Source organism: Brachyhypopomus gauderio, chromosome 17, assembly GCF_052324685.1.
Source record: "Brachyhypopomus gauderio isolate BG-103 chromosome 17, BGAUD_0.2, whole genome shotgun sequence".
Taxonomy (NCBI): Eukaryota; Metazoa; Chordata; class Actinopteri; order Gymnotiformes; family Hypopomidae; genus Brachyhypopomus; species Brachyhypopomus gauderio.
Genome location: NC_135227.1, coordinates 13,672,310 through 13,697,732, shown reverse-complemented (window position 1 = coordinate 13,697,732; position 25,423 = coordinate 13,672,310). Strand labels below are relative to the sequence as shown.

At 41.6% G+C, this 25,423-nt stretch overlaps 1 protein-coding gene across 1 annotated transcript; it reads right to left on the bottom strand.

The window, feature by feature from the left end:
- Positions 1-2,242: 2,242 nt before the first annotated feature.
- Positions 2,243-24,724, bottom strand: arhgap5 (Rho GTPase activating protein 5). Its single transcript, XM_076978428.1, has 7 exons — positions 24,470-24,724; positions 18,584-22,478; positions 18,285-18,435; positions 7,668-7,745; positions 6,531-6,662; positions 4,982-5,087; positions 2,243-4,244 (listed from the first exon to the last, which is right to left on the bottom strand). Exons 2-7 carry the CDS (start codon positions 22,301-22,303, stop codon positions 3,926-3,928), a joined length of 4,506 nt encoding a protein of 1,501 aa, XP_076834543.1. The 5' UTR covers positions 22,304-22,478; positions 24,470-24,724; the 3' UTR covers positions 2,243-3,925.
- Between the last annotated feature and the right edge of the window lie 699 nt (positions 24,725-25,423).

The following is a 25,423-nucleotide window of genomic DNA, read 5'->3' as shown; positions in this document are numbered from 1 at the left end:
CGAGGATTAAACCTTCCTTCAGTTGTAATGCTAAAAATGCACGTTTGTATTTTGTGGACTATATAGCTACCTGAGTAAGTAAAATGTTGGGATGGTTTGAAAATCCTTTATAGCATCTCCATTGACCTCTTCAAGACCATGAAATCCATCTGAAAATATCAGGTAAAATACTATGGCACAAATGGTTAAACAGTGAAACCTTCAATTTAGATTAACATTTAGAGTCCAGAATAAATGTAAACCACATTCAGTGAAGGAACTGAATTCAAATGTATATTTGATGTTCCATCTTAACCTGTGATTAGTAAGTTCAAAACACATTTTCTATGTTACCTGAGCAGCAGCTGAAGTCATATGGCCAGGTTTCACAGCCATCTTGACCAGGTGTGCTGGCAACAAGGAAACAAGCACTTCATATTGTGCATCACCTCATTTCAAAGATTATCAGCCAATTTTAGCAAAGCGGTACCTACATTCCTCTCAGTGAATATGCTTGATTTAATGTAGGGCTTTGATTTATAAGGATTACAACCACTTTTACCATATGATTATTGAAACCATAATCAAATAAAATGTGAAAAGGTAAATTTTCAGGAGGTTTTTATTACATACATAAGTTAAAGGGCATGGGGTCTTACTAGTGTTGATTTAACAACCTGAAAGAACATAAAATGCAAGTTATTTGGCACAAAGCTCTATGTAAGGATAAGGCAGCAATTCCCTTTAATGAGCTTGTATTGGTGTAATAATCATAATAAAGAACCATTCCTGGCGTTGCCCAGTGTAGTTGGGAGGTATGGGCTTACTGATGTTTTGACCTCCATTTCTAGAGACACTTGTCTCTTGTTTCTACTAGGGTGAGATGAGGCTTCATCACTAAAAGGAGTCAGTCATTATGCAAAGGAAAGTACGTGCTTGATGTTAACGTAGTACAAGCCGATGTTACAGAAGCACCCTGAAGTGTTTCCTGTCTATGCTAGTGTTACTCACTGTCTGCAGAGTCGTCAGTGCCTGAGGTTATAAGCTCATGTGGTGGTGTTCAACTCGGTGGAACGTTCTGCTGAAGGTGTTTTTCGCTGAATCACAGGACTCATTTGAGGCAGACTTTTTAGAAAATATGTGTTCCATAATAGAATAACAATGTATTACTGTTCCATGGATATGTTTGAAAGTCAAGGTGCAGGGCCAACTTAAAATTGATATCAAAATGACTCAAAGAGGAATCACAGTGGCTTCCTCAAAGCCAGTTCAAGGCAGGCGTCAAACAGGCGTCTGCAGCAAAAATTTAGTTTTTGGTACTGAAGTCACAAATGAAGCCACAAAGGATTCAGTTTGATCTGGTTAAAAATCAGAAAACACAAGGGACATGCAAGCTATGTAACACCATTAATTCCAGAGAATCTCAAGAAAGGCACTGAAATTTATTTAAGGAGAAAGATCATAGTGACTAGTAATACTATAAATCAAGTCTTAAAGCCATACTTTGTTGTTAAGGCAGAACAGTCATAGTTTGAAGTATAAAACCGTCAAATAACTGTCTGTAGACAGCGCAATGTAACTCCAGAGACTAGCAATCTGGGACTAAAGTAGAGAGCAGGTCAGGTTATGAAAGCTGACCAAAATGTGTTAATAGATATTCCTGGCCCCAGCCATAACATATGTATACCATAATAATGGAGCCTGAACCTGATACTCATGACAAAGCTGCAGTGACACACAATGATGCATGAGGGCAGCTCACTGATGTGAAATCATGGAGCTCAAAGCATTCTAGTACAAAATGGCTGTCCATGAAAACAAGTGCAGTGACAGTGGGGTCAAATCTCATCATAATGGCTTGAAGGCGGCAGGAACACACTCCCCATTTCTCCAAACGGAAGGGCCAATTCCAAAACCCTCACAAAGGCTGCTGCTTAGATGCCTGCATAAAAATAGTGTCTTGTTAGGTGATGTAATACAAAAAATGGCATGATGGTAGTAACAGACTAATGTAAGCATGTACATATCTGAGCTGCCTGTGTAGTTGGCTGGCTGTCCAGATGAGGGCACACTTCACCAACTGATCCTTAAGGGTAGCCGTCAGTTTTAGGAATTCAGATGGATTCGTAGATTCATAGCATCCTCAGAATAAACTGACATACATAAACCATACATATTGACCCACCATAATAAAACTGAGATGAGGTATCAGCCAAGCAACTTAATCTGTCAAAATCATTTATTTACTATAATACATAGTGGATGATGTTAAAATTTTATTCAGTTTGTACATCAGTTTTGCATGAGGCAGGTAATATGAACAAATGTTGCTCTTTCTAACTCCAAAATTGGGATCCTAGCAGCTGTGCGCTTTCCCAAAACCAGCCCTTTCCTCTGTTATAGCGATTTCACTGAGATAGAAATTTTATCTTACAAAGCTTTTGAGAAACCATATTCTGTCACCATCCTTTCACATACAAGCTCCCAGTCGATCTCAGATCTACACATCCCTGTCTCAAGCTATTTTCCACATGAAGACTGTAAGCTTTCTAAGCAGCATCTGTTACAGCGGAACAAAATTCAGTACCATCTACAAAAAAAGAAAGCAACATTTTTTTCATATAGGGAATTAAGTACAATTAATCTAACCCCAAATTTTAGTACAGCATACCACAAAGAAATCTGAATATATGTTTTACATGATTATACAGAGCTCCAGTACCCCATCACATATCAGCAAATTATGCTGACGCATTTATATATATATATAATAGTCTATTTATATATATAAAATCTATATTTATAATTATATACTTTTCCTCTATTTAAGGAAACAAAAAATATTAAAAATTAACCTATGGCATGGTAAAATGAGTGAATACACTTGTAACCCAGTTTAATGCTCCCTCAAGTTAGATAAAAAAATTCTTGCATAAAAACATTTAAGCTTGTATGCTTTTTTTCCTCTTTCTATCTTTGTTATTACAGGTGGCAAATGACATGCAAATTTAGTTCGAGAAACAAATAAAAACTATTTCAATGCCTGCTGTTGGAGTGCAAAACCAAGACATTTACATGGAAAAAAAACAAACAAAAAAATTAAAACAAACTTTAAAAAATGGGGGAGGAGTCAAACAGGAGTAAGGTTGCCAGGAGACGGTGTGACGCCTGACATTCTGCCATGTGCCAGTGGGCTCCAGTGGGGTGTTTCCTTTCTGTGGCGTTCGGAGTTTGAGGAGCCATAGATCCAGTCTCGCTGCTGGTATCCTTCCCAGGCTGGTGTGCACCTGTTCATTGTGTTTGTGTGTGTGTGTGTGTGTGTCTGCATGTTTTAACTTCACAAGTCTCATCCAAAATGCCTTGGGATATAATCACCACATCAAATTACATTTTCTTTTAGAAACAGATTTCTGCTTTTAAAAAAAAGGTCCATTGCAAAATAATGAGGAGGAGAAATAGGCAGACAAAAATGGCCCAGAATAGAGCCATTAAAATAGGTCGTGCATGTAGTGTACATTTCAGCAAATGATTGACAGTCCCATTGTCTTTACAAAGACACAAACAAACAAAAAAAAAACTAGTATAAATATATCTTCCTTACATCTGCAGTCAATCTAAATAATTTCCATGGCAGACCAGTTAACCACATCGCTAACAAACATCGAAACTGTAGCACTTATTTTTTTCTTTCAGTCACTGCAACATAAATCCATTTGAGCCACAAAGGATAAAGGAACAAAAGAAATGCATATATGTGACAGAACAGTCATGTCAGTGCCGTCTCTCCGTACACACACAGGCTTCCGATCTTCAGCCGTACTCCCCGCTCCCCTCCCCCCACAACCCACCTTTCTGTTTTTGTGTTTGTTTGTGGTGGTGGTGGTGTTTTTAACAGGCTCCCACGCGACTGTGGAGGGGCGGGGGGGGGGGAGTGTCGGGTGGAGCGTTAGATGAGGGGCTCGGAGGGCACAGGGTGCTGGATGGGTTGCGGCTGCAGGGGTGGAGGGAGCTGCAGGGCCAGCAGTGACTCCACCATGCCGTGGCCGTGCGGCGGGGGCGTGCCCTCGGCGCTCGACGGTTCCGTCACCTCGCCGCCGTAGAAGAAGTACTGGCACTGCTGGATGAAGCTCTCGATGACCGACTGGTTGAGCTTGGTGGTGGACAACGTGTCCTTGTTTTCGAAGTCTGGCCGCATGAGCGTGGGCCAGAAGCAGATGGAGAGGTTGTCCGCCGTCATCAGCGTGGTCTTGCTCTGCTGGCTCACCCTGGAGGCGCACGCAAACACACTTTCACACATCTATAAACACGAGCAGATACGCATGTGCTTTTCACGCAGCGATGGAAATATTAAATTATTCAGAAATATTCACTGAGCCAAAACTCAATGGCAATACAGAAACTCTGTAGCATAGTTCAAGCACCAATGAGCACAAAGCTCAGATCTTTAACAGGTGGTTGCATCTATCTATCTACACACTGGATAAAGACAGGTGTGGATTTGTTGCGAGTTTGGCACGCTATACACTGATTGCACTCTGCAGGAATCTGAAAAATAATTTTACATGCAACATATAATACAGTATTTTGAAATCAAAGGGAAGAGCAAATAAGAGACCTAACAATTCATCAAAGCCCTGGCAGCATTTTCTTAAGTATCAAAAGACTGAAACTCAATTCTCTGACAAAAAATGAGGCCATGCACCAAAGTATTTGTCTGATGAAAGGCAGAATAATCAAAGTGGCTTTGATAAATAAATCAAAGTTCACTATGTCTGCCATATATTCTGATTATTCAGAATGTATTTAAAGAGCCTAAGCAAATGCACCCTGACTTGAACGTTCTACAGATAATTCACAATGAAGATCGAGGAACCTGAACTGCACCTGTGGGGGGTGTGTGTGTGTGTGTGTGTGTGTGTGTGTGTGTGTGTGTGTGTGTGATGAATGCTGAACTTAGAGGGAGAGCGTGTGCAACAAACAACAATCCAGAGAGGATCTTTACCGATTGAGATGAGTGATGACATATTTGAAAACTTCATAATTCACAGGAGGAAATTTCCGCACAATTTCCTTGAGCACCTGCAGCCTCTCAATGTGGTCCACGATTTCTGAAAAGATACATTTAAATAGATAAATCAGACAGAATAAGGGGAAACAGATCAAGACCTCAAAATCTCCAATTACTACTGTTTAATGACCTTTGTCAAAGAACAAAACAAAATGACATTGTTGGTTTGGCACATTTTAATCACATCTTTTAATCTAATCTCCAAAGGACACACTCTTGACAAATCCGTCTGGTGGCTCGCCATTGCTTCTGCAAATGGTGGCTGACTGCACTGGTGTGAAACCAGTCGCAACACATTCAAGAAGCCGCTGCTGACGTCGTCAAGTAAAAATGTTTGTTCGGAGAGCTCTGCGCAACGCCTGCCCGTGCAAGACGGGGAATCTGGCAGAGGCTCAAACGCTAATCTGAGAGAGGAGGGAAGCGGAGGCGGGAACAGAAGCGTGTGCCTGTGTGTGTATTCTGAACAACCCCCGAGAGCAATCAGAGTACAAGGCACAGAGAAGGCAGGGTGCTGCAGAGACATCAGTGGGGGTGGGGTGTGTGTGTGGGGAGAGAGGGAGAGAGAGAGAGAGAGAGAGAGAGAGAGAGAGAGAGAGAGAGAGAGAGAGAGATTGGGGCGGTGTGGAATCAGCCTGCTGTCATGCGGCCGACGAGCGATCGGGAGCACATCGCACCAGGTTGTGGATTATATCCAGCACATTACCCCAAGGAGGGGGGGAGGCTAAAGCGTCAGGAGGATGAGAACATATAGATGCTTTTAAATCGCCTCCACCAGCCTCCTTAGGGCTGGGATTAGACAAAGCGTTGTCAGGATTAATTTCCAGCTGAGCTGCAGAGTGATGCTTTGTAATTTGTTTTTTCTTAAAGCGACAGAATACTCAAAGCAAAGAGTAGGAGAGCTAGTGGCCGAGGGCCCAGGGGCCGAGGGCTCAGGGGCCGAGGGCTCAGGGGCCGCGTGTCTACTGTCCTCTAGTCTGCAGCGGTCGTTCACTAAAGCTGCTGGGCTACACTCACAGAGCAGTGATGCAGAGCCCAAGGCACCACTGAATTTCGGGTCTTTTCAGTCTGACATCCAATTTACTATCCTTTTCTCTTACTTTATTCTGTTTATTGTATTGTTCTATTGAGTCCATGTAATCAGTCCGAAAGAGAAATTCTATTACATTTGCTCATAAAATATTGCTTTAGTGGTTTCAAAATAAAAATGCTGGATTTGAAATCTGTATTTTTTCCTTGTTGATCATGATAGATTGTTATGGGAAATACCATTTGCTGAGGGTACAGCATGTGACCTTTTTGTGCTTGGCTTTCTCACAACACTGCCCAGCAACATGACATCAGAGCAAACAGGTAACGCGAACGCCGTTTCCTCAAGCTGTCTTCTGGTTTTACTGGAAATTCCAGTAAGACCCAAGTCTCCCATTCCCAAAACCTCTAACACACGACATGGGAATGGGAGGAGGAGATAACAGGAAGTACTTACTAGCTGCTTCCACTAGTTCGGGGTGGAGATTGTAAGGGATGAGAGGGTCGGGCAGATCAGCGAAGAAAGCTTTCAGTGCACCAGCCATGGCATTCACTGCAACATCCATTGCCATAAAATCCACATTGTGGTCTAAATGGACAAATGGGGAGGAGGGGGGCAAAGGAAGACAAAAGAAAAGTAACTGTATCGTCGTGATCTTTGGAGGCTCTGTGGTGTTCGCTGTGCCAATTAAGCAGAGTGGATGATGAAAGAACTGAGATGATGAAAAAGAATGAGCAAGAGGGGAAAAATGCTTGAGGGAGTGAAATAAAAGCGAAGGAGAGAACATGGACACAGAGAGAGAGAGAGAGAGAGAGAGAGAGAGAGAGAGAGAGAGAGTGAGAGAGAGAGAAAGAGAGAGCAACCTGAGGTGAGATCTGTCAGAGGACTTCTCAGTGCAGGATGGACACAGGATAAGAGAGGAAGATGCACTTCATTCATAAAGCAGTGAGGAGCAGGAGGCCAAGACAGCGGTCTAGCAGGCCGATAAAAGCCCACGCCAGCTCTGTAGGGCAAACGCTGGCTGACTGAGTAAATGACCTGGCCACTCTGCAGAAGTCACCTGCACGGGTCACCAGGCACTTCTGGTATTAAATGTGAGAGACCAGAGCAAAAAGCTGTGCTTTCCAGCCACAAAAGATGAACATAAATCCACTGCAAACACCTCAGGAATGTACATGCAGAGGAGCGCAAGATAGAATCACTCAACAATGTAAACTACCGTCAAGAAGCTGTGACGGCAAAAATCCGTTTTACTAGCTTGGACGTACAACAAAATCTAATCAAATATTAATCTGTCAGACATGAATTTGCTTATTAATATGCATATTTCTGCTAAATATAATGTCGATATCCTAAGTATAAAGCATTGTTGATTTCTGGCCAATACAGTAGCTAGTAGAAAAGACAGGAAAAGGGAGGATTTATTTTTGTAAATATAAATCAAGAGACTATAAGGTATGAAATATGAGTGGCCTATTTAAAAGACAAATAAATAACTGATCAATTTACAAACATTAGATTTCTCAACAGTCTTTTGAACATAATTTGTGCATGTGACAATCAGATTTTTTGCAAACACAAATCACTGAGTACCTTGGTCGAACTGCTTCTGAATGTTGTCTTGATCAGTTTTGTTCCCACACACACGGTACAGGCCCTCTGCAGTGAGACCTAGAACATTAGAAATGGTATGTAATTAAATCAATCGAACAAAGGTTACATAGAATATTTATGGAACAAAGCTTATAACAGTGAAAGGCCCTAAAGGCCCAAGATGAACACGGGGTGAAACTATGTCACATATACAGGCGTGTTCATCAGTTCCAAATGTTCTTATTACTACAGATGATGTAAATGATGAAAGATTATGAGAGAGACAGAGAAGTGAACCACCTTTAAAAAACAACGTGACAGATGTTTGAACTGTAACATGAGCAGAGGTTAGCCTTATTTGACATCTGAATGCTATGAAATTACCTACAGTCAAATTTGTTGTTTCTTTTAGAAAATTACCTACATAAGAAAACATTATAGATTTAAATCCCTCATATACAGGTCAAATAACTTGTATACAGGATGGATTGTCCCATACATTACAGAGACATTGGTGACCCATTTCTGACCAAATCTGGAAAAACCCTAGCTTCCCCTCTCACTGACATTAGCTAAAGAATCACAAAGTTTGATGTTAAAACAGAAACAATAAGCCACAACCCAGATCTGTTTAAAACATTCCTTTGTCTAAATGCAGGAGAAGTGATTATTATTGCTTGTGCAAAAGACTGGCTAGCCTAGCCTGGCCACCTTGTCCTGGTAGCAATTTAATTAGAGCAACCTGCAAAACATGCTCTCTCGAACTCCCAAACAGGAAAAGGTCAGTTCCAGCTCTCTATGATGTCACATGAGATAGCTAATCTCACTATGTCTCACAGGCCTCTGCTTGTTGACCGACGCACAGCTTTGTATTTCCTGCCTTCTCTTACTATCTAATCTATCAGCATCTAGATAAACCTGGCTTTGGAAAACTGGTGCTGGTGCTCTGAGACTTGGGTTCAAACACCAACGCTTAAATGCATCCTCACTTGTCTAATCGATCTGCTTATCAACATCTAGGTGCGCTCCGCTTTGAACAAGTCATGTTCCACACTGCTCCGCAGCTCTGGTTCAAACGCTGAACCTACGCTACTGAGTCATGCATCTTAGCCGAACTGCTAACCGCTTCAAGTTAAAACCACTATGCATATTTGGGATGCTCCCACATGCCGGAGCTGGTTCCACCCACTGTTCAGACAGCAGTGGGAGTCTGGGGTGTGGTGCGGTGTTACGTATGGAGAAACGGGCCTTCTCACACTACACGCAGGTTGCGGGAAAGTTCGGTACTTTTCTTAATCGGGCATCAAACGAGGATGATCAGCTACATATTAGGAGTCCATGCACAAACTAGTCTGAGGGAGAGACTTTATCTTTCTTGAATACAGTACGTCTTGTGATATCAGCACTGGCCCATTTTAGCAATGACCCATCGATGACTCACGTGGTCTGAGGTCTACTTTGTGGTAGGTCTTGCCACACTGTGGTGGATCCTGTCCCTGACCATCGTGACACGTGTGTGTGCACATGTAGCCAGCTTGACACTTGGAGTGGGGAACACATTACTGCGACTGCTAGCTCTATACAATTCAACCAAAAGTAAGAGAAAAGACCTCAAAAAACAAAGAAAAGAAATATGTTGTTCTACAGTTATATTAAGCCAGTTGTCCACTCACACTCAAAGCATTAGGTCAGCTTTTGTGATACATTTAAATAAGCTCGTTAACTTGCACTAAGGATAGGATCACCACTTAATCAGCTTACCCAACTACTCCAACTATGAAATCCAAATACATTTAAAATAAAACAATGGATGATAGCTAATTATGATACTTGGTCCTTATCTGGCCACATTCAAAACACACAATGCCGTTTCTATTTCTCCCTGGATGGACTACCAATGAGCCAAGCAGGATCAAACAGGATTATGGTTGGAACTCAACTCCCAGGGTGGTAGATCTTCAAGATCAGAGACTGTTACCTCCATGGTAACATCTGCTCTAAAATGGCAAGTTGGTTCACAAATCTTTTTCTTTTCTATAAAGACACCCAGAAATGGATCTTAGCTGGCCTAAATTTGTTAAGCACAGTCAGTGCGGGACCTGTTGGGGCACATGCATGGTTCCTGTGTGCCCTGCCAGAACTGTGGGGCGCGCTGAAATCTTAATGCTCAGTCTGCTGCATCTTTTATATCGCATGACGACTGGACTTTATTTAGTCAAATGCCGACAGGAAGGTTGAGGTCAAGGATGCCGTGAAAAACAGCGTCAGGAAGTGGCGATGAGGGAAGCGATCTTAATTTGGATGCAGCTCGGCAGGATGTCCCGCTGTCCCGCTCGCGGCCCTCTCTCCTGCATCGTACAGGACTCGCCATTGGCAGATGACCATCGCGGCCCCGCCCCCACAGTTAATCATGGCCTGTTGGTGCAGAGGAAACTAAAGATATTACTCAAATCTCTATGCACACCGACACAGAACGAGATCGCTCAAGAGTGCGGCAACCGAGTGATTTAAATGTGTCCCCTGCAGCTTCTCCATGGGTACTGTTGCCAGCCTACGATGGTCTGCCATGTTGGACGGTGTGACATTTCAACCTGCTCTGACTCACCCGACTCCATTCATGAATGGCTTATAATAAGTCAGAGTTGTGAGTCAGTGTAGGGAAAACAATCGTGCACAGCATGGGGTCCCTAAGACTCGAAGCTCACAAAGTGAACATGGCTCGTGAGTCCCAGCACATTTGGCAGAGTGCCGACTACTTTCAGTCAGTCCATTATCTCCTACTTTGTGGTATTAACTTTTGTTGAAAATTCTTAAGATACTAGCATGGTTTTGAGATCATGGCTGTCTTCTTTAAGCACTTAAAGCCTGATCTGAAACACCAGGTACAGCAGAAAGCACCACACCCTCATTCCACACGCCTGCTGTTCTGTTATTGTACAAGAATTTGAAAAGGTAGATATCAGCTTACTTCTCAAGCGCCTATTTCCTGGAGATACATCAGGCTGATCCACTGAGCAGCCTGAAAAGGGTCATCTGATTAACCCCGTTAACCCTGTACGCTCGCTCCTCCGACCCTACAGTCACTCTCACTCATCCAATCAGCTTTCTGCCAACATCACAGGGGTGTTTAGAGCATTAGCAAATAAGCCGCTCTGCTTGAGCCACGCGTGGGCCGTTTGCAGCAGCACGGTGAGCGTTTTCACCGGCTGCGCCACGACTCCTCAAGTGAACAAAAGGCTTCTCCATAACAACCAAACCGCGCACCACTGATTCTGAGTACCAGCATTTCCTACAATTTCCCGCCTGCGCGCATTTGTGCACAACCGGCCGTCTCAGCACGGGACAGACATCACGTTAAACCTTTTAACTAAGCCTCCTTCCCGCCGCTGTTGCCAGGGCGCCCGTGAGCAGGGCGGGCATTTGCGAAATACGAACAGTGGCCTGTATTAAACACTGCGGCATATGGTACTATCAGGCCAGGGATCTGAGCCAGACCCCATATGGCCGAGCGTGTTCCCTACCTACTCCAGAAATACTCATCATACCTCAGTGGTATTTAAGCTAATACAGTTTTTATTCATCAGAAATGGGTGGTTGCGCGCACACCTGCAGTACACACAATTCAGTACTTAAATGGTATTGCCATAAATCAAACAGTGCAAGCACAAAAACGCACCCATACATCATCTGTATATTAACTTCACTGTGCTCTACTGGAACTGATGGAGCTGCTCCATGTGTAACAGCTAATGGCCGTCCGAAAACCAAGTGAATCTGTCCACTTCAGCATCTTCACAAATGCCTTTAACAGTAACATAAACTAATAAAAAGCCCACTGCTGTCTGTCTACCAACATTTAGCCTGAGGAGCTGCAGTGCAGTGATACATTATCAAGGGTTTATGCACTGATCGAGGCATTAAAGAAGATCTTTTGTCCTGCGTAAAAATTAAGAACAGGCTAAAGTGGTATCTGAGTGCAGCTGGACACTCTGGACTCGGAACATCTAAGCAGTAATGAACAGCAGAGTGAAACAGGAGCTGCTGGCTGTGAGCAGGAGGCAGTGGTGAAGATGAGCGCTTGCTGCTGATACCTCCTCCTGTGCGAGACGTACTAACCAAAGGGGCTACACGTGCACACGTGTATTCTACTGGAAACCAGTTTACAATAATGTTTATTATACCAATTCATCACATGACTTCAATATACTTAGGCAGGTTGAGTAGAATAAATGTGGATAGTCAGTAATGGGGTAAAAACAATAAATAGATCACCCTTACTCTACATTTGAATTAAATGCACACAAACGCTTTCCTAAGACCATTAGGAGAGGTAGGATCCAAACAGTCATCAATTTCCAGTGGACGCCTGGACGGCATTAATATTTGTCCCATTTACCAGCCTGTAGTTAGCTATAAATCCCGATACCCGACACAGATGAACGGGATAGTGTAAGATCAGACCGTGTAAAATGCCTTTTCATATTGACAACACAATGGCCAATACCGGAGTCCAAGAGAAATGCAGGTGCACAGGGCACGTAGTGCTTTTCTACAACAGTTGTAACCCCAACAGTTCTTGTAAGTGCTATTCTAGCAATTCAAATAACTATGGCTGTCTGTGTGTTAACATTCAATCCCTGACAACAGGTTTAGTCATGATGAGCTGACACTCGTAAGACTGGTCCGAGTGCTTTTAGATTAAACTTAAAACTACAGGTAACAACTCGGCAAGCTAGTCCATCAAAGTGTCTGTGTGTGTGTTTGTGTGTGTGTGTGTGTGTGTGTGCATGTGTGTAAAGGAATCTCATCATAAGAAATCTGCAGCTGTTGAGAGGATTTTGTAGAAGTGAGAAACATCAGCTGCTGCCTGCAGCTAAACACCACCTCTTACAAAAACCAGAACGTGGAACTGGTCAACACAGAACCCACTCCACACACGCAGCCAGACTCATAATACAGTGACAGAGGTGAATTCAGATGCAGTTATGGGTCAAACACTGTAAGCTTTTCAGTAACAAAAAAAATATCTGGGGGATGGGCTTGTGCAGGAGGACAGAAATGAGGCTGTGTTGCAGGTCACACGTGCAGAAGACTGCCTGCTCTTTTCACAGCCTGGAGTTGTGCTGGGCGTACTGGAGCGTGCTCTGCTCACAATGCATCAGCATCGCTGCACCCTGATGACCTGCAGACAGCTCTTCTACGGGCTCAACTGTGAGCCCGGGACATCTGTCCTAACGCAGACGGTGGCAGCTGCATTCACTCCAGCTCATCTCTAATACAAAGAGAGCGCATGAGTTACAAAAAAAAAAGATTGCATAACCTGTAATACATGGAAATTCAGCTTGGGGGGGGAGGTGATAGCACCGTGTTTATTGTCCTATTAGAACAACAGTTTTAAGTCACCAGGTTTAGTTCCTCATCATCATCCTATTACAACAGACACTAAAAAATAGATTAAGAGTTTTGTGTTCTTTTTATTCACTAGAAAATGTGTATTCTATAAGAATCAACTGTATGGGGCTATTACTAAATGTCCAATACATCCAAGTTCAGAAGTCATAATGCCGAGTTCAGCAGCATCTCCGCCATGGGAGAGACAGATAACAGTCCTGAGGCTGAAATCCCATGTTCTTAAGAGCAGCAGGGAGGCCCAGGCTGCAGATCTTGTAAAGTACTATTTAAAATGTGCACAAACCCATGGGATCACGCCAGTAGGCACAAAAGCAAAATTTCTGTAATAAAACATTTTTGTCCACCTTTCAAAGTTACAAGCATTCACAGGCTAGCAGAAACAGTCCATGCATGTAATACACTGAGGATTCAGTGTGAAGTGGCTTAGGTGTCCCAGGATGACGACGGTTCTTTCTGTCTGATGCTGAGCTTGCACAGGATTTGCAAATATTAGATGGTTACAACAGGACAGTCAGTGGCCACTCGGGTGGAGGACTTTTAGCAGTGTCCTGTGGAGATGATCATATTACCCTCCTGATTACCATTTATTATTATCTATATTTAGCTCTTCATTGAAAAAAATGGACACTGGGTGGAAGGGGATTCCACACTCCACCAAGACTATATTTAACCTCACTCTCACCGAAGGCTTCAGATGATGTTTAAAAGAACAGCAAAACTAAAAATGGATGGACAACCTTGCTGATTGTCCAACTATTTTTAACTCATTAAACTTGATGATATTTAAACAACATGAATATATGCCGTTGTCATGACACAAAAAACCACAAGAACTATTCTGAGATTTGATAGAGAAGCCCACTTATCAGAAATGTTTGACACAGGTTTTATACAAGTCACGTTTCTGTATCAGAAATAGCAGTGCCATAATGCACCATAATGCAGTCTGTTTAGATTCCAGATTGCAAACCAATTTTTTTTTTTGTCAAATCTTAAAATGCTGTATGTTGAGGCACCATAGTCATGTCAAAGTGTCAAAGTTTACAATGCACTGTGCTCTTCTACATTTTCCTTAGAGATCAACACCATGATCCAAGCGCACAGCCTGATGTGTGGTGACAGTCTGTCAAAGGTAGTTTGTTCTGACAAACTTCTCACCTCGAGCGCAAAAGACAGCAAAATGCCAATGAGAATAACAGCACTTTGTAGTGTTGGGCATTTATTGTTTAGTGTTCACCAGGGACATTCGTGTGTCAAAGAAGAAATAATTGATGCCTTCAAGCTTAAGCAAGTGGCATCAGGACTGGACATCAGCTCAGGAATCAGTATAACAGCAGCACTGAATCATGCCTTCTAACCAGATGCTCATGTCTTAAATAGCTGCATCTGATCAGGCCAACAGACAATGCATGATTGCCTAAAGCACCGGATAGGTTTCTCAAACAAATGTTTGGCTATCTAGAATCTGTTTCTGAATAATAAATAAAAGTCTATGGGGATCCTGCTTTGTAAAGCCATTTGCATTGCACACTGCTACGAGGACTAAAGTATTCTTCTGCTGCGTGATGTTATAAATGTGTTCACTTAAGCAACGCCAGATGGCCATGAGTTATAATGGTTATCCTCATATTATTATCCATTGTAAGTGCTTTGGTACTTATACAGAAATCAAAGAGTCCTTGATCAAGTGTACATATCACTTGTTACATTTCAGAAGGTATCTACAGTGATCCCAATGTGATGTCACAACTTTGTTCATCAGCTAGTGTTCTGCACTAACTCTTTCCGAGCAGAACAGGTAGACAGTTGACCCAAAAAATAAATAGAAGTTTCAAAAGAAAATGCAAAACGACTTTGGAAGCACTGTAAAAGTTAAAATAAAACTATTTAACAAGATCATCTCGAGGGAAGAATTTAATATGCAAAGTGACAAACTTGCTCAGCAGAGCATCTGATGGGGACCAAGTGGCCAAACAACCCAAGCCTACAGTTAATAGAATAATGAGAAATCTGGCTCTACTAATAATGGACTGACGTAAAATAACCAACAGAATTCATCTGTTCACATTAGCAGAAAGAAAATGGTGATCCAATACGGGCATATGGCAGTTTTGACCAATTTCTTTCAACTTTGTATTACTATTATCCATATCTATAGCTATGAATGCAAACTATTTTTGGAGGTAAAATGACCATCCTTCTCTATTATGAACCCTTTTAATCTAAGTAGTGGAAACATGAGAGGAAACAAAAGAAGGTTCCATCCTGCAACACTGTGCAGTCAAAGACCGAAGAATGCATTTTAGAGTCATCGAATGTCACCATGTGAAAGATGCACAAAAAATGTGCAAATAAATGCTCAGCTCTAAATATGACACAATAATAGGTAAAAGATGGTGCATAGAGCATAGAGAGTACACTTGTACATTATATCCCATTTACCTAGTCATGGTAGACTTGGACTTAAAATGCAAACAGCATTCTAATTCACACTCAGAACAGCTCTCATGAGAACAACCACATCTGGCTTTCTCTGAGTACACTATGTCAAAGTGTGCAGTGCACAATTATAGTATTAAAGCACAAAGCAACTTTAAGGACAATGAAGGTGCCAAGTGAGTTTTCAAAATCATTTACGAAACAGCCCAAAAAATGCTGTTTCACTGTACAGTGCCTTATGCCAAAAGCTCTACAGCACAAAATGGAAGAAACAGAGGCATGCAAAAGCATACAGTATATACAAGTTGAGACTTGTAAAGGACTAGCTGTGTTAGACAAAAATGAACAATAATTTCCTCAAGGCTTTCAAAATAAAGCACATAAAGAGGGTGACCAAGCACGCTTGAATTTCAGGGAGGTGAGCCTGATGACCCCTTTGATCAGCCAGACTCTTGCTGGCTAGATGGACTCAAAAGGCTTTTTTAAACAGATTCCCACATTGCGCAAAACAGCCACAGGCATAGTGAGCCATCTATGCCATCACAGGAAGTCAACAATAAACCTAACAAGGGCCAAATACAGTTTAGGTCTTGACAAGTCATCACTGCAAATGTTTTTCACCTGTATGACAGAGGGATGAGAGGTATGAATACTCTCATACTACTGCATGTACATGGATGAACACCCCACTATATAGACTACCATGAAATAGCTGAAATCCAGTCATTTCAATCTAGTTGTTTCGGGTTCTAACTAAACACAATATTCATTTTATTGTGAGATCACCAAGGTGGAAAGTAGGGCACGGTGGTATGGTAAAACTAAACTCTTATGACTGTATTAACCTGATACCTCTTCAGATCATTCACTTTAATGCCCACATTTAGTTAAATATTAAAAGCATTTTATGGTTTTATAGCCAAAATACTTCAGAACAAAAAAAGGCTTGTTATGAGCAGAAATAAACCACCTTCCAAACCAAACAATCTCCACCATCAAACACTGTCTGTGTGCATTAACCATCCAGTACTTTCAGCAAGCAAACAAAAGACTCAAGAGTTTAGTTGTTGGACCCTCATGTGCACACACGCAAACATACTGACCTGCAATTATTTTTGACTCACGTACTGTCCATGTTTACCCCCCAAACCACAGAGCCAAATAAAAACATCCTTAGAGCAAAATATCTATCCAACCATATCGCTGCTTACCAGTTACTACACTTACATTAATCTTCCAGCCCAACACTCTGTGACTGTCAGCTGTGGCTGTAACATTAAATTGTCACTTAAAGTCAAACGTATATTATTGATTGGTTCTTAGCTGCACTGTAATACACGTGTGGTTCAGTTCCTCAGTTGCAACATCAGTTACAGCACAAGGCAATATGACACCTCTATGATCCCTGCCTCTGTCAAAAGTCTAATACACTGTTGCATTATGTCTGTCAGAAATCACCTAGGAACCAAATGATGACATTAAACTTGAAAAAAAGAAGAATAGATATATTACTATTGCTGGGTACTACTTAAAATGCTATGCAAAGATTAGATCTTTGATTAGCCTATATATAAATGGCCATAAGGGCTTATCCAACATCTGACCACTTCATTTTATCCATTACTATTAAGTCTGTTGTTTTTTTTTTTTTTTTTTTTGCATGAAACCTGGTTTGTACATCGCTTGCAAGATAAACAATGTGCTCTGGGAATAATCACCCAGTATATTTTCATGAAATATATTTTCGTATTCTCAGTTGTTCACTGTCTATTTTCAGCCATTCCTTTCCTTACCTTTCAAACTTTGTTGTTCCACGTTATTAGCGATCAAGTGAAACAATAAGTTCACCTCATGAATAAATTAATTGTTAGCTTTCTCCCATAAGTGTTTCCAATACTGTTTAAAAGCTACAATAAATAGCTGACACCATATTTTATCAATCTGATCATATTATAGGTTCCTGAAACCAATATTAAATTAACCGTAAAGTGATGGCATGGTACAAATTTTTCATAGTCTCTCACTCACACCAGGGCATGCACGCACAAACCCTCATCTCTCAGGATGGCTGCCTCATTCACTGACTCTACACTATACTATGAACTACACTCTAATTCATCTGAATTCAACATCAATTTAATTTTGACCTTTTGTAATTCGTTTCCTTAAAGAACTTTCTCCCAATAACTAATCCAACATTTTCTACTGATATCTCTAACTTTAATAGTATATATATTGTGACTATTCAAAACATATTCATTACACTATTCAAAAATATCTCTTTCTACAACAACATAAACAAAACAGGCATTCGTTGTAATGCCAGGATATGAAAATGAATTTTCTAACAGCACTTAATACAATGCCATGGCACAAACACAGTAACAGTAACATACAGGAACAGGAACAGGAACAGTAACATACAATCAAAGGAATATCTGCCAAATTGCCTGATATCATGCACTGACAGTTGCCTAGTTATTGACTACCTGAATGTGTCAATCAAAAAATGTAAGTTACCTTTATTACTCAACATCACTGGAATGGGAAAATCTCAAAACCACACAATAACCCAAGAGATTATGAATCACTAATTTGCACTAATGCACAGCGAACAAATAAATGAAGGCCTGGTACACCGACGTCCATAGAACACAGTGGATATGGAAAGAGGCAAATACTTGTCAGCTAAACATTTGGAGCCGTAGATTTGGGTTATGAGAATCATTAGTTTTCTTTGCTAAGGTATTAGATCAGGACACTGACCTGTGTGTTCAATGTAGTCCACACACTTTTCAATAAACAATGGAATAGGCTTCTCAGGAGTGACTAAGTTCTGCAAAGGCACACCAAAGTAGTTGCTTTCCCAGTTTCTTCGAGTTGGTGGATACAATGGCTTTGTAGTCTTTGCTTTTGTCTGTACAAAAAATATATAAATTTCATAAATATACAAATATCATAATACCATGTCTATATACAGAAACAATCTAAAAAATACAGCAGTCATACAACATATCATAGTTTCCTAGGGCCGTAGTATAAAGTATAAACACAAAGGGTCAAACCTTTTTGGGTTCCTTGTTTTTTGGTGCCTTCTTCTTCTTTAACTTCTTGTCATCCTGTTCTGGATCTGAGGTGATGGCGGGATTGTCTATCCCTCCTTTCCAAGGATCCACAGGTGAGAGTAAGGGATCCTCTTCACTGCCCCGGTTTCCTCTGCCTTTCTTCTTCTTCTGCACTGCTGGTCCCGATTCATCATCACTGACATCAGAGTGAACTCGTCTATGGTACGCTTTTGTTTTGCTAAAAAGAATCTTTGAACGATGTTTGTATTTGGATGGCCGTCGTCCTGCCTGAGACTTTGACATACGGTCAAAGCCATTTTCTTCATCCCCATGAAGAACATGCAAACCACCAAACGAGTTGCGCATCTTGACTATTCTGCTATGGGTGTCTTCTGGCACAGCATAAATGTCATCGTTGAAGCCTTTAGATTTGAGAGCGTCTACTGGCTCTGCATAATTGTCAGATGCTTCAAGGTCCTCACTGTGAACCATCATTGGGCCTCGTGGTCCTCTCCTGGTGCTCCTCATACCTGCCTCAATGGTTTTCAATAGATTGGGGTCCAGCTTCTTAACATTAGGCTTGGGCAGCACAGGTTTAGGTCTCACTGGGGGAGGCACTTTGTGGTTGCGTTCATGATCACCTACAGGTGTGCTGTGGACAGGGTACTCGTTCCCTTCCAGGTCAATTCTATACTTCCGTTCACTAGGGGTAGGCAACAATTGTACGTCATCCCCTATAGGACTGTAAGGGGGTGGTCCCTCTGCATCATCCTCAGAGTCAGGGTAATATGTGTAGGCTGGCGAATGACAGTGAGGTGACTGAGGGAAGACATCTTCAGTAGTGCCCGTTCCATCCCGTGTGCTGTCAAACATAAAGGAGCTCTCTATACTGCTCTTTTTCTCAAGAACTTCATTAAAAAATGGCGTGAACACTTCTGTCTGTCGGTGGTATTGAGACAAAGAGTAGAGTGCTGTAAATTTTGCCGTGATTTCTGTGGCAATGTGTTCCCCCTCCGTCATTAGCTCTTTAATGGCTTCATTCTCAAAGAAATCAGCCTGGCTGTCTGTAATGGCCACCATTTGGACTGGAATGACATCCTGGACTTCTGCCAAGAACGCCCGCAGCATAGCCATGGAAGACTTTCGTTTTGCAGAGTAGACAAGTATGTACCCATGCACTAATTCATCCTTTCTGATTCCAATTGATGAATGGTATGAGAGAACAGTGACTTGTATGCGTCTGCGACTATCACCGATGATCTTGTCAAGGATCAGGGTGTTGCTCTGGCCTGGCTGACCAGCACTACAGGAATGTGAGTCCAGAAAAGGTGAGAGAATAAGATCCACACTAAATGGATCTCCACACATAGCACACATAACAATCCGTAAATCTGTTTCAGACAGATCCTTGATGGAGGGCATTGGGTTCATCACATCAAAATTGTGCTTTAAGCCTTCTAGGACTGCTCGGAGTGCCTGTTTTATCTGAGACTCATTAAACTTTCGTGGAAATGTCCCAGAGGGTATGTCTATGAATGTGCACTGTAGCTTATTGGCAAGTTGTTGGCCCTGATGCCTTAGAATAGGTATGTTTTTGCAAATACTGTCCCGCTGACTTGCCAAAATGAGAATAAATGGCAATGGCTGGGAAAACCTATCTCTTCTGCTCTGGGTTACCTCAGCTCGAATTCGGCTTATGCGGTCTCCAATGTAATTAAGTGACTCTATTGAGCTGAAGACACAGAAGAACCCATGAGGTTTGAAAGTGGATACCCAAGAATGGCTCAAAAGCCTAGGAGAATTTACATCTACAGGCAAAAGGTCTAATTCATAAATCTTTCCATCTAAGGTATATTCATCGTCAGTGGACTGAGCTCTTATTTCATTAGCAAGTTCCTGAGCTAGTCCTTCTCTACCAACAAGACACAAATTTACTTTATCAAGACTGGCACTGTTGTAGTACATGTTGGTGCGACCATGGTCTAGCTGAACAAGTCTGTTTGCAAGAACCTGCTCAACTTTCAGATCCACACAGCTCACCCCACTCAGGCATGTCTCCTTGGTGGGATGATAAACAAACCCAATGTGCTTCAGTAGAAGGGACTCCCTATCTGGGGCAAGCTTCTGAAGAGCTCTATATCTGGGTTCCTCATTAAGTACAGTGTGGATTTCACTCATTTTGTCACAGCTTGGGGTGGCATTCAAATCCAGGTCATAAAACAGCTCAGCGTGCTCAAAAAGCATTTCCTGAAACTCCTCTTTGGCCCTTTCAACTATTTCCTGCTGGTGGCGTGCATAAACATCTCTACGATCAGCTTCAGTGATATATTTGTAAGCTTCGTCCTCCATGACAAAACACATTATCTCCTCCCAGGGTTGGCCAGGACTGATGAAATGCACTCGTTCCAATGTCTTCTTGAATTTTTCCTTCATTTCCAATCTCCTTTTCTCGGATATCAAATGCTGAACGTGGTTTTGATAAATCCTCTCTCCTTCTGCAGTTTTAAGGATGTCAAAGGGCACCCTTCTGTCATCCGTTTTGTTAACATGATCAGTCTCATCCCAAGGGGTTTGTTCCAACACAACAAAATAGTACTGAAACTCAGTCCTGTTCTTAACAACGTTCTGAGCTTCTGACCAGCTCAGGTTTTCAATCTCTTCTAGGTTGTTAAGCAACTTGTTAAAAATTTTAGGCAAACTGGAGAGATAATCCTCTCTCCTTTTCTTGATATGCTCTTGCCTCAGCTGTTCAATATGCTTGGAAAATGTGTTTCTAGCCTTTTTGGTGCCTTCCAAGTTGATGTACTCCTCATAGTCTGGGTGATTTTTCAATGTATTGCTTACAATTTTCCAGCTTGTGTGATAATCTCTCACATTTTGCACAATGAGCTTTTCAAACTTGTCTGAAACTGTGGCTACTAACTGTCTCTGTGTTTTGTAAGCCTCCAAATAAGGAATAATTTTAGGTTTGCCTCTTGTTTTGTCTATTTGCTGGGTCAGAGCATTAAAACAGAGATCCACATTGACAGATGATCGAGCCGATGTCTCAACCACCAGGAGATTCTTTTTGCTTGCAGCAAAGGTCTGGACATCCCTTAGATATTGCTCTACACACTCATCACATTTTGTTGCAGCAATGATGATGGGTTTTTTTGACTTGGCAATTTGTGAGTAAAGGCTACTGACAAATTTCATCTGGTCATCAAATTTTCTATTGCATCCTTTGCTTACATCTATGCACAAGACAAAGCCATCAATATTGAGCTTTCCATCAGGCATCTGCTTCTGATCAAAATCCTGCTCCAAGCCAAGCTGATCTGTGCAAATATACATCAATTTCTCAGCAGACTGCAATTTTGTTGTCGCAGCCCGCTTAGTATATGGTTGCAGATTTGTGCTCCGATGAGGCAAAAAGGTCTGGTCATCAATAAACTCAGTCTGTTCAATGATTTGAGTTCTACACTCAAGGCCATCATCCCCTCTGTGTAAAACCTCCCCCCAGTATAGGAAGTGATCATTATTCACCACACGTCCTCCAAAGTCAATTGTGCTCAACACAGAAGTGTGCTCAAAGTAGTAGCAATCCGCACTTGGGCGAACGTATCGGTTGCATAGGCAAGACTTGCCCACACCACAATTGCCCTTTTCTTTCTCTGTGCCTGAGAGCCCAACAACACTGACAGCATACGTCGGTGGACGGGGCTCTTTATTCTTGGCCATTATATTGCCCCTCTCATTGCCTTCTCAATCTCAGCAAAGTCTGCCAACGACTCAGGAATGAAGTTCCATCTGCTACTGGTGATGCATTTCCATGTCTCACTCTGAGTGGTTGATGAATCTTTCCTCTTGATCCTCTGGTATGGGGTAGGTAGACTTCCCCTTGGGTATCACCTGCCTGGAAGAAGAATAAAACATGAATTAGTGAATAAAACAATGTAGTGGTACTTGCTGGACATTATCTCAAAATGTTGCAATTACAGGAAACATTACTTGGGAAATGTCAATGAACATGCTATAACTGCAAGTTTAATTGTAAACCTTGCTGTACTGAAGCTATTTGTGTACCTTAGTAGCAACAGACCAACACAATAGCAAAGAGAATAAAGTGCAAAAAATGGTAAGAAAAAACACAATACACAGTATCATATAAGATCATTATTAACATATTCACATATAGGCCTACACTTTATGAGGTGAGTCTGCTGTATAGCTTAGCATATACTGTATTAAAGGCAGCACCACTGTTGGACACACTGCTGTGGCAGTCTGAAGCACTCCATATGTGTGTGTGTGTGTGTGTATACATTCATGTTTGTATATGCATAGGCTAACAGTAAGAACAGGTCATTCATGAAAAACTACTGAAAACATGGGGATAACTGTAGACGGAACAAGTCAACCTAACAGCCTACCATGACCAATAAAATGTGGATTACTACTTAAAATATTCTGTTGTACGACAGATGGGCCTAAATAAAATGCCTTAGTGGTGTGAATCTATAAATTTAACACAAGTCTTGCCCGGGGAATCAACCATTTTAACGCCTTAAAATCTCCATTATATAAAACACGCAGTGATGCTAGCAAAAAAAAAAAGACGTGTAAGCAACGTTGTGTGATTGCGTTTGGCGTTCTACCCTCTCAATCAACGGATGACGTCATAATGGTCAGATGACGTGAACTGGGCGTGTTAATGTGGAGGCAACATTAAAGGCCGTGACTCCCAGTGACGAAAACTGCATGGGACTACTGCAAGCGATATCGTGGGGGTGGTTGGCATCACCTCTAAGAATAGTCTGAGTTTTTAAAATACGGATTTAAAGCTTTTCTAAAATATTGTCCAATTGATAGTAAGTTGTTAATGAGGTTAGTGTGGAAAGTCGAGAAAACTAGCCACACGAGAAGCGTGCTGTGACATTCAACTAGTTACAAAAAATCAGACAGGATCGAAACTCTGGCATTAGTCCAATTATTTAGGACTCTATTGTCAACCACTGTGTCCCTGTAGAAACGGCTCGTTGAACACTGTTTGCCAAATGCTTCCGACATGACTAGCATTTTAGGTCTACCACTAATCTTTTTACATATCTTGGTCGTTATCTGGGCTACAGATGCTCTTTAGGCACAATTAGAGACTGCAAATATAGTCTAACAAACTATAAAAAGGTAATTAAAGTGCGTTTTTTGGGATGTTGGACTTCTAACAAGAAGTAAGCAGAGCTATTGTTAACAAGGCTGGCAAGCTCCACGCCTGCTAGCTAGATAGGTCAGCTAACTTAACTTCGACGTGTAAACGCGTGATGACTTAGTTTTTTTTTCAACGCATTAATTTCTGCCTCACCAACTCTAACAGCGTTTCAAGAACAACTAATCCCAACAATAGTGGGTGCATCGAGCTAAAAATCCCGACGACCAGAGCAACGTACATGGTTGTGAGCGCAAAGGGATAAAACTACTGGACGAAATGAAGAGGTGGGCTTGTCTCCTAACGTTATGATGGCTGGCTAGTTAGCCAGATAAGAGTAGATAATACATTCACGGCAGGTCATTTTTATTAAAACGGCACCATTAAACGTGTTCGCTTGTTGTATCCCAAGCCGCTTAAAGTAAGCACAATTAAACGTGTTTGATTTAAGCCAGCCTGGTAACACGGCACATCATCCACACAGGCCTTGCCCCGACTACGCTTCCTTAGTAATAGCTCGCTAAGTGTTGGGCAGTGTTATACTGCATGTAAGCGACCGGTGTGTTGCATAAAATCTGAAAACGGCCAACAGATTCACACGACCTTAGTTCTTCACGTGAACTAAACCCCACGAACGAAGGCAAACGATACACGAGCAGCGTGGAAAGTCACGACACTCCTCTCCAAAAGCGTTCCCCTACCTAACATGGTCGCTCCCAGCTCCCGACACCACGGAGAGGAGGTGGCATTCCGAGTGTTTCTCTCATTCACACCACTTCAAACCAAGAATTATATCTCCAGATATTATCAGCGATTAGGCGACAAGACTAGTGCTGCAATTCTCGACACAATTTGGTTTTTAACGAATTTTAACAATATTTGTAGTATGCGTGTAATCCGAGATCGACTCCCTCCCCTCTCATTCCAGTCGGTAATGGCGACGGATAGATCCGGCTGGCTCTCTCTCTCTCTCACTCACTCACTCTCTCCCCAGTAACTTTTCCATTCCGTTCAATACGGGAGCGCCTTCACTACTCCCTTTCACAATAACTGAGGAATAAGCCGGTGCTCACTTTAATTTGTTTAAATATTTTTTCCCTTAATATGTAATGCATTGTTGAGAAACTAAATACGACGGACCCGCAAATAATGTTATATAAAGAGGGTCGGGTAATTATTCGTATGTTGTTAACCATTAATTGAAAATATTGGGTTTATAATTCATGTACAATACTATGTATTTTTCCTTATTCGTTTGATAAAGTTTTATTCAGTAAACACACAAGGATTTTGTTTAATCAGGTATTCAAGATACCTATAGCGTCCTTATTGATTTAGGCTTATAACTCTGAAGGTTGTACAGATCCGTTGGAGGTGAAATTTAGCTGAATCATTGAAGTAGTCCTAAAATGTTTCTTAGCCAATGGAAGGTTTAAACTGAGAATAATAACACATGAAGAATTAGGCAGAATTAATGTAGCCCTCATATCCGTTAAATGATCAATACAAAAAACACAGCAAATTGAACAAATGTTCAAATTAACATGTTTGTGAAAGAATAATAGTCTAATAATGTAGTTGATTTGTTTTGTGATCAGTTACTGTGTGCTAAATTTCCTATAACTGTGTCTCATTGTTCCACCCATATGCTTGTT